Source organism: Coregonus lavaretus (genome assembly GCF_964263955.1).
Source record: "Coregonus lavaretus genome assembly, chromosome: 13".
Classification (NCBI taxonomy): domain Eukaryota; kingdom Metazoa; phylum Chordata; class Actinopteri; order Salmoniformes; family Salmonidae; genus Coregonus; species Coregonus lavaretus.
In genome coordinates this window covers 19,765,016-19,775,557 of record NC_140000.1, presented here as the reverse complement: position 1 = coordinate 19,775,557, position 10,542 = coordinate 19,765,016, and the positions used below count along the sequence as shown (strand labels likewise).

General features: G+C 43.9%; 1 protein-coding gene across 1 annotated transcript; it reads left to right on the top strand.

The window, feature by feature from the left end:
• The first annotated feature begins 778 nt into the window (after nt 1-778).
• On the top strand, nt 779-10,419 carry LOC311139097 (synaptotagmin-11-like). Its single transcript, XM_084173983.1, has 4 exons — nt 779-1,048; nt 6,892-7,805; nt 9,420-9,540; nt 9,675-10,419. Exons 1-4 carry the CDS (start codon nt 1,015-1,017, stop codon nt 9,983-9,985), a joined length of 1,380 nt encoding a protein of 459 aa, XP_084030109.1. The 5' UTR covers nt 779-1,014; the 3' UTR covers nt 9,986-10,419.
• The last annotated feature ends 123 nt before the right edge of the window (nt 10,420-10,542 follow it).

Below are 10,542 nucleotides of genomic sequence, written 5' to 3'. Positions count from 1 at the left end.
TAGTGAACCTTCTGGGTACTACGTGCATTTGCAGTCCATCCATGTTGATTTAGGGCCTATGACTGGTTCACTATACCAAATGATATATCCAGAATATAGTGGTTTGTAAAACAAATGTATTGTTTTATATGTTTATTTATGTCTAATTTGGGACACTTATAAAGCACACATGAGGGCCTCTGCTTCTCTTCAAGCTCCTAATGATAATCATGTGAGGGTCGACGATGGGCAAATTTGTATAATATTAAATTATTTGTTATGTATTTTCCCTGTGCCTACAATTGTAGTGCAGGCATACTATTCTTGTAAATCATAATATTAGCAGCAATCATTGTTTTTTACAGTATACTTTCAGCTGTCAGTAGTCCGCTTGTTTCTGTCTCTTTGGTAGAGATCAATATGATTTATTATTGAGTTAGAATTGACCAACATCTGTTATTTTTGCATTAGTCTTGAACATAGGCTTATAAGGGTTGTTTTATTGTTTGTTTTTTATGTAAAATTAATTGCTTTTCAAATGCTGTGTGTAGGTTATAACTATTCCAAAGTTTACTAAGAATTAAACTGTTTTTATAAAATCTGTATGGTTCGTAGCCCTATTGTGTAATGTTGCCAAGCAACTATCTGAATGAAGGCGTGCTCCCCATCCACCAGCAATTGGTCATTTACATACATACACAGTATCATACATGAAACAATGACATTCTGACGTCACACGGGGGCGGGACTACACCCTCCAGGGAGTCCGCGAGTACCAGTCTCGAGCCCCAAGCAACCTCCGCATCCGAGATATAATAATAGCATCATTGAGTTTGGTGTAGAGACAGCGAATAGACCGTATGAAAAGAGGAAGACAAGCATTATTTATTAACCTGTGAGCTCATTTACTGGAATATTTCGTTGATGTATCGTTATTCATTCTTTATGGATATAAAATAGGGACAAACCATCTTTATATTCTTTAATTTTCCCTTTTTATCTGGGCGGCCAGTAAAGCATCCTGCGCTTTTCAAAATGGCTGAGATTACAGAATTACGACCTGCATATGGTAAGTAGCAGGCCTTTTTCTGATTTATTTGGCATTTTGTTTATTGTGTCGTCAGATGTTATATGATGTCTTATATTGACATTGCGCAAAATGTTAAAATAATGCCCATTCTTTTTAGAAATAAAGCCATATGAGATTGAACACACCCTAATAGCATGATTACGTGTATTACTATAGTCAACGATTGCCAAATGTCAACTGGACATTTATTAATTTCCATGGCCTATGTTAATGTAAATATCATCGAATGTAATTTGGAAATTGAACGAAACTGATTACACAGGCCTATTCAACAGAGATAGGATCATCACTAGGCACAGACGTCAGTCAATTCAACGTCTATTCCATGTTGGTTCAACTTAATTTCGTTGAAATGACGTGGAAACAACGTTGATTCAACCAGTGTGTGCCCAGTGGGAGCCTATTATTACAGTATTTGCTATTATACAATTATTTGTTTTTATTCAGTGAATAATTTGGTCCAACAACATAATATCGAGGCCATTCAATTGTAGGCCTATTATATCCAAAAATATTGAATACCATTCGCAACATTGTCACTTCTCCCCATGGTCTTCAATGTGCGCGTAGGATGGGGTGGATAGGGATGACGTGATGTCTATTCCCGCATAAGCATCGCCAGCCCCCACTCCTTTGTTTTTGTTAAAGCAAGCATCCCAGAACTAGGAGCTTGGCCAAATGGACACATTTTCATTTGATCAGACGAGCTTTAAATTAAGATCCCTGAACAGTAGTTTAATGCCACATTGCCATAATATGAAGTGTAGTGCTCTGAAGGCAGGGGGTGTTGGTGACCCAAACAGTACCAGACCCTCTCAGCAAGTGACATGAATAGGTGATGGGGAATGGGGAGTGCTATGGATATTATATCATCAGAAGAATAGAATAGGACAACCCAAGTGCAGAAACAAAACTGATTGTTCTAAACCCTGAAAACCAAGAAAATATAAACCGATGAGCATATTAACACTGTGTCAGGAATGGGCCTGTAACCTATTGGAGTTGATTATTTGCCATGCAGAATAGGAGGCTTTTGTTAATAAATGCACTCTCACATTTCTTGGTTGATTTAATATTAAACCATCAAGAGCATCTAGACATTGAACTGCTTGAAGACCTCATTACAACAAGCAGTTGGCCTTTCGTCTCAAACAGGCTCAAGATAAACAGTTGTGCAATCAAGGCTTGAGTGTTAGAGATATGTTATTGCAAACATAATATTGGCCCTGAGCCTGCTGGATGCAGCAGAACATTTCATAGCAGCAAAGAAACAAGAGAGTACTGGAGTTGGATATCTGCAAGCCAACCCAACAGACTCCAGAAACCCAGATTACAGCCAGTGATTTCCCAACCATCATCTAATCTGGGTCACTCATCAGGATTAAGACACATCTGGTCCACATCACAATCTGAGTTCTGCAAATCAACTGAATCTTATGTTCACAGGCAGCATACAATAAGACACGTTGCCAATGCAGACAGATTGCCTCTCAGTGCTCCATGATCACTCAGCACTGTTTCCCAGGCTGGTGGATGATGGGGTTTATGCTGTACCAACCGGTGCCAGGCAGGAAGACAGACAGGCAGATGGTCAGAAGTTGGAGAATTTTGCATTCTTCAAACACCTGAAACAGCTTTTTCCTGCAATCCTAGAGCCATAATCATTATCTCTAATTCTATGTCAAAACTACAGTGCCTTCGGAAAGTATTCAGACCCTTTGACTTTTTCCACATTTTGTTACGTTACAGCCATATTCTAAAATAGATGAAATAAAACAATTTCCTCAGCAATCTACACACAATACCCCATAATGACAAAGCGAAAACAGGTTTTTAGAAATGTTAGCAAATGTATTAAACCCAAAAAAACAAAATACCTTATTTACATAAGTATTCAGACCCTTTGCTATGAGACTCGAAATTGGGCTCAGGTGCATCCTGTTCCATTTATCATCCTTGAGATGTTTCTACAACTTGATTGGAGTCCACCTGTGTTAAATTCAATTGATTGGACATGATTTGGAAAGGCTCACACCTGTCTATATAAGGTCCCATAGTTGACAGTGCATGTTAGAGCAAACACCAAGCCTTGAGGTCGAAGGAATTGTCAGTCGAGCTCCGAGACAGGATTGTGTCGAGGCACAGATCTGGGGAAGAGTACCAAAACATTCCTGCAGCTTTGAAGGTCCCGAAGAACACAGTGGCCTCCAATATTCTTAAATGGAAGAAGTTTGGAACCACTAAGACTCTTCCTAGAGCTGGCCGCCCGGCCAAACTGTGGGTGCAATCGGGGAAGAAGGACCTTGGTCAGGGAGGTGACCAAGAACCCGATGGTCACTCTGACAGAGCTCTAGAGTTCCTCTGTGGAGATGGGAGAACCTTCCAGAAGGACAACCATCTCTGCAGCACTCCACCAATTAAGCCTTTACGCAAGACGGAAGCCACTCCTCAGTAAAAGGCACATGACAGCCCGCTTGGAGTTTGCCAAAAGGCACCTAAAGGACTCTCTCAGACCATGAGAAACAAGATTCTCTGGTCTGATGAAACCAAGATTGAACTCTTTGGCCTGAATGCCAAGAGTCACGTCTGGAGGAAACCTGGCACCATCCCTACAGTGAAGCATGGTTGTGGCAGCATCATGCTGTGGGGATGTTTTTCAGCGGTAGGGACTGGGAGACTAGTCAGGATCAAGGCAAAGATGAACGGAGCAAAGCACAGAGAGATCCTTGATGAAAACCTGCTCCAAAGTGCTCAGGACATCAGACTGGGGCGAAGGTTCACCTTCCAACAGGACAATGACCCTAAGTAAACAGCCAAGACAACGCAGGAGTGGCATCGGGACAAGTCTCTGAATGTCCTTGAGTGGCCCAGCTAGAGCCCGGACTTGAACCCGATCGAACATCTCTGGAGAGACCTGAAAATAGCTGTGCAGCAACGCACCCCATCCAACCTGACATAGCTTGAGAGGATCTGCAGAGAAGAATGGGAGAATCTCCCCAAATACAGGTGTGCCAAGCTTGTAGCGTCACACACAAGAAGACTCTAGGCTGTAATCGCTGCCAAAAGTGCTTCAACAAAGTACTGAGTAAAGGGTCTGAATACTTATGTAATTATGATATTTCAGTTTGATGTTTTTAATAAATTAACAAACATTTCTAAAAAAACTTTTTTGCCTTTGTCATTATGGGGTAATGTGTGTAGATTGATGAGTGGGAAAAAAAAACGATTTAATCAATTTTAGAATAAGGCTGTAACCTAACAAAATCTGGAAAAAGTCAAGGGGTCTGAATACTTTCCGAAGGCACTGTATGTCTATTATTCTGCATAAGTTATCTAAGCATATCTCTTTACCTGTTCAATTGTCATTTTAATTAATGATGCACACTGATTCTTTAAGAACCTTTTTGCTTTAGGAGTTTAGTACAACTGCTACACTGGTATATAGTATAATAACCCAATAATTAAAGCAATTTAGTCAATTATGTATCTATTTCTTGTAATTTGAGTTTTGAAAATAACAATCAAAATGTCCGTCAATCTTTGCATGCATAGCTCTGTCTATGAATTTCACAGTGGGTAAATTTCCCCAGCCTCATTACTCAGCTTATCAAACAAAGTGGCAGGGTCAGGCACTGGAAATGGCTCAAATCAAATCAAACGCTGTGTGTGTTCATTCTACAGTCTCTTCTCCTCCACTGACGATACTACACGCACTAGAGTATTTAGTGTCCTGCTCCCTGGGGGGGAGGGGGGGGGGGGTACACTTCAGTCAGTGTGCCCCCTGCGCAAAATACAGCTTTTTTATAAATAATTAGGATCAAATGAATTTTAAAACGTTACAAAACTTAGGGGGCACATGCCTTTGTGGCCCCTATAGGCATGATGCCACTGAAAGTAGCTGTGCATATTTATACAAATTGTACTGCGCTCATATCAGTTCAAAGTTGTCTTGAACTCGGCATGTGTGGGTTGTTCGTATTTGGAATGGCAAACTACCAATATAGTAGTGTGGTCTGATCTGTAATCTATGGTTAGAGATAATTGCATAGTTCCTTGCAAATCAACCTGAGCTCTTTTTCTTGATGAAGGATCTGAAATGGGTTATGCAGAAGGCTAACAGATGGAACCCACAGAAAAAAAAAACTGAATTGAGGAGATTGGCATTGTCTAATTAAATAAAAATTGTAGGGTGTATTTTTGGTTCTGTTAATCAGCACACTCAATTTTTGCTTTTGCTTAACACATTTTGTGGACAATGCCTGGAGCCGCTGAAGCGCTAGATTTGAGAGCTCACTACTGCCATCCCTCTGGGGTATGTTTCCAGGGCAACGGGCTCAGCTGGCATTAAGCTCCTTCCAAAATCTGACATCATCCTCCTGGTATCCCTACCCAGAATGCCAATGAACAACAACAGGAAGGAAGAGCACATTATTTTGTTGAAAGACAGAGAGTTGAAGGAGGGAGAGGAGAGACAGACAAAGACAGATGAAAATGGAGACGGAAGAGAGATAGAGAAAAACAGACGTAATATAAATATAGTTAGAAAGCTGAGGTAAAGAGGGGGAAAGAGAGTATGCATGTGTGTGTGTGTGTGTATGTGTGTGTGTGCATGCATGTGGATGCAGCTAGGGGTTAGCGGGGGGAGAAAGGCAACAATGTGTCTCTTTTCAGGGGCTTGGCCAAACAAAGGGACCTCTCCCTGCTCGCCCGCCCCGCTGCAGCAGGCTCTGTCCACTGGGTCCCATTACAGCTGGGATCAGCACAGTCAGCCTTCCCATGGGCGCACAGCGCACAGTCACAATCTCTCACTCACCAGCAGCAGCAAATTAGTGGGTGGGGGCTCACACACACAGTCACACATAGATGCATTCATACCTGCACGTGCACAGACACTTAGACCCCCCCCCCCCCCCCCCCCCCGCACATACACACACACACACAGACAGGGCATGGGGCTGTAGCTCCCAGACACAGACAATACATGCCCTAGTCTGGTGTAATGACCAGCCCTGGAACATGTTCTGTCGGCTAGATAAAGCACACTGTCACTGGGATCAATTAAGGGAGGCAAATGACTAATGACTTTAAGAAAGAGGTGGACTGTGTCACAGTCACTGTGTATGTGTGTGTGTGTGTGTGTGTGTAGCCTGACTGTGTGTGTTTGCACTGACTGCTCCTCATGCTCCTTTTTACCCTCCAGAGTCAGACAGCCATAGTTGCACTTGCATGCAGTGCATGTGTGTGTGTGTGTGTGTGTGTGTGGTGTGGGGGGCTGACATTTAAGCAGCCTGTTGACACCTGGTTGAATGACGTCTATATTGCTCATGTCTTTCTCGCTCACTCCTTGCCTCGTGCTCTGTGACGCTGTAGTGAAGTCACCACTGCTGTATGCCACAGTCACAGTTTTGAGTCACAGTGGAGTGGAGTCATTCACCCTGGGTGGTGTGGTCACACGACTTACAGTATTTAGCCTACCTGACAATAATGAGCCACTGGAGGGCAGTTACATTATATCCTATTTGATGTTCAGTACTGCATCACTTGGTGCAGCTTAAAGAGTTGCATTTTTAAAAATCTGAGTCAGTTCCAGTTCATGGCAAAACTAAATGCAACTGACAGTTTGACTATCTACTTCATTTAGAGACTCCAGTCTTTTATTGTTGATGTTTCTTGAGTAAACATTTCCCCCAGCTTTAGAAACACCCTCCTTATGATGAAACTGTATTTCCAAGAAAAATATTTCCTAGACCAGACATTGTGAACACATCCCAGTCTAGACTGTGCAAAGGCGTTAACTCATTCTATGTTCCCCTCTCTTTTAGACATGTCACCGGTGCTGGCCGGTTTTATCGGTGCGGCGGCTCTGGTGGTTGCCGTGGTGATCCTGGTTCTCCTGTGGTCCTTCTGCCAGCGTCGCCACCTCCGGGTGACGGGCCGCTACAAGCTCCATGGCGACCAGTACTGTGACTCGGCTGAAGACCCGCCCTACAAGTTCATCCACATGCTGAAGGGCATCAGTATCTACCCAGAGTCCCTCAGCAGCAGCAAGAGGATAGTACGGGTGGCCAGGCGCGCTGGGTGGCAGGGGGAGAGTGACAGAGAGAGGGGTGGCGGCCGCGGGATGGTCCTGGTGGATGCTGAGAACAACATCCTGGATGCTCCTACCCATCTCCAGATGAGCCACCTGGTGCCCCCTGCTGGTCAGCCCAGGATGGAGCGGGCACTGCCCGTCAGGGCCGACTACTGCTGCCTGGATAGCTCAGCTACCAGTAGCGAGAACAGCAGCAAGACCGTTTCACCTTTCACCCCCGCATCCACCGACCCAGAATCAGAGCCTGAAGCCAGCCTGGGCTCCCTCAGCCTGGCTGTAGACTACAACTTCCCCAAGAAAGCCTTGGTGGTGACCATCGTTGGAGCCCATGGCCTGCCTGCAGTAGACGAACAGGGGAACAGCTCCGACCCCTACGTGAAGATGACCATCCTCCCTGAGAAGAAGCACCGGGTGAAGACCAGGGTCCTGAGGAGGACGCTGGAGCCGGTGTTTGACGAGACGTTCACGTTCTACGGCGTGGCCTACAGCTCGCTGCCCGAGCTCACGCTGCACTTCCTGGTGCTCAGCTTCGACCGCTTTGCCCGCGACGATGTCATAGGGGAGGTGGTGGTGCCGCTGACAGAGTTGGAGCCCAGCACGGGGCGGGTGCACATCACCCAGCAGATCAGCAAGCGGAACATGCAGGTGAGGAAGGGGGGGCGACCTATACATGTTTCAAAGCATGAACAGACAATTCCGACATAACAATTATTCTTGGAAGTAGGGGCTGGCTCACACACACACACACACACACACACACACACACACACACACACACACACACATGGACATGAGCGCAGTGCAGTACACAGAGGGGATTGTCTGACAGGAAGGTCAATGTGTCTCTATTGATTGGGTCCCCGTTCAAGTCTTAACTGCAGCCAGAGTAGCCTGAGGAAACAAAGCCTCCATGTAATCTCTCAATGCAGCCAGCCATCCATCAGGTTCCCATTATCATCACAGCCACACGTGTATGCATGTGAGTGTGTACCCAACTCTGACTCACCAAGAATTTGTTTTGTATTTTGTCCCACATGTACCTGTGGTATTAGTCATCACTGTGTGGCCATTGTGTACAACCCATCTGCTGTTCAATATAAGAAGGGATGGATATGTTTTTTATGGTTGCATTGCAGGGGTTATTACTTCCTCATTGAAAGAAAATGTCTGATCGTAAAAAAGGGTAGTGTTCCTCAGTACTCATTGTGGAGGGCAAGGTTTTGCAGTAGCATGTGGGAAGTCCATACACCATGCATGGGAATCAACCACATACCTGACTAGGATACTAAGTTGCAGGAATATTAAAACTACACTAGAATGAGAAGAGAACTTTGGCTTACTGTAGTGGTATCAGGGCAAATGTATGTTCATTGTGGCTAAGCTTTCGGTCAAACAACCTTCATCAAAGCATTGTCAATGTCTTCAAAACAATGTCATCGTCTTGCTTATTGAAACATCCATCATAAGCATACAAATCACCAGGACACTCACCTATGGATGTTTCTCAGCAAATCCACATTTTATAATCATTAGATTAGAAAATGCCCTTTTAGTGATGGGTTGGAATAATATTAAATCAATTGCAAGTCAGGGAATATGAGAAAGTGCGTGTGTGCTGGTCTGTAGCATCATACATCATATCTACCTACTGTCATCTGTATTGATATATACAGTACCATTACCTGATTTACATTTATATGGATATACAGTGTAAAGTCCATGCATGACCGATTTTTTCACAGTTTATCTGATTAATTGCTCTTACTATGCAGAACACCTAGATTATACAATACTGTATGCGTTGTGATGTTTTTCACAGAAACAATAAAATAATCACACTAGTCTGTTTCCACACAAAGATAGGTATGGTATATTTAAGGAATAAGGCCAGAGTGGGTGTGGTATATGGCCAATATACCATGGCTAAGGGCTGTTCTTAGGCATTATAAACTGGTTACTAACGTAATTAGAGCAGTAAAAATATATTTTCTGTCATACAGCCAATCATCATTCAGGGCTTGAACCACCAAGTTTATAATTGTTCATGTAGAACATGGTTGGCAAACAGATAATTCCAAAGACTGCTGAGTTGTATTGTCTTGGCAGTTGGTGCCCCATAACTCTTTTAATCTATGACTATACGATTATGGCTGTTTGATTGTTGCATTGTATCTTAAAGGCTCAGTAGGTGGGTTTGATTATTGTTCCCTTTGAATGAATCAATAGTTCAATCCTCTATGTGTCTGTCTCTTCCTGCAGTGTGAGAGCCGTGGGGAGCTGTTGGTGTCTCTGTCCTACCAGCCGGTCTCCCACCGCCTCAGTGTGGTGGTGCTGAAGGCCAAACACCTGCCCAAGATGGACATCTCTGGCCTGTCTGGAAGTGAGTTCAACCACTGTGTTTGTCTGTGTGTATGTGTGTGCATGTGTGCCTTGTAGACAATTCAAAAAGGCGGAGCTCGTGTAGATGTTCCCTTTACATATGACAATATTCCAAAATGTCCTTCTCTCCCTTAGACCCATATGTGAAGGTCAATGTGTTCTACGGACGCAAGCGCATTGCCAAGAAAAAGACACACGTGAAGAAGTGCACGCTCAACCCTGTCTTCAACGAGTCCTTCATCTACGACGTGCCCCCCGAGCTGCTCCCTGAGATCTCCGTAGAGTTTGTGGTGGTCGACTTTGACCGTACCACTAAGAACGAGGTGGTGGGGCGTCTGCCCCTCGGCCTGCACAGCCCCTGTCCCTCTGGCTCCGCCCACTGGCGGGAGGTCTGCGAAAACCCCCGTCGGCAGATCTCAAAGTGGCACAACCTCAGTGAATACTAGCTCCTCACACCACCTAATGCATATAGTTATACCTGTGTGTATAGGGGGAGGTGGAGGAGGGGAAGAGAGGGACTTCTTGCCGAGTGAGTGGCTTTTCCTCATGCCACACTTTCTCTTGTGAATAATACCAACAAAAAATGAACAACATTCCTGGTGGGACTTATACAGTGGACTTTACAGTGGTTAAGGTTCAACTACAGGATCGAATCAAAGTAACAAACATGCATACAGATAAACATACACATATATAACCCACACCTCTACAGAATTATAGAGACACTCAGTCTCAGCATTAGGTTAAGAGTAATGAAAATAAAAAAGTTGTTTGTTAACCAAAATATGACCATGATCACACATTCAAGGCTGTTATCAATTATTGTCTGGCCATGTTGTATGAAGTTTAGGCGACGGGAGGATACATGCAAATGCACCCCAAAAAAAGAATTGTCAGACTTCAAAATCCTCCCCTTGCTATTATTGTACTTCAATTAATCGCATGTCTGAATTAAACAGAAATATCATCAAATCAAATGTACTAAGGAAACAGAAGTATTGCT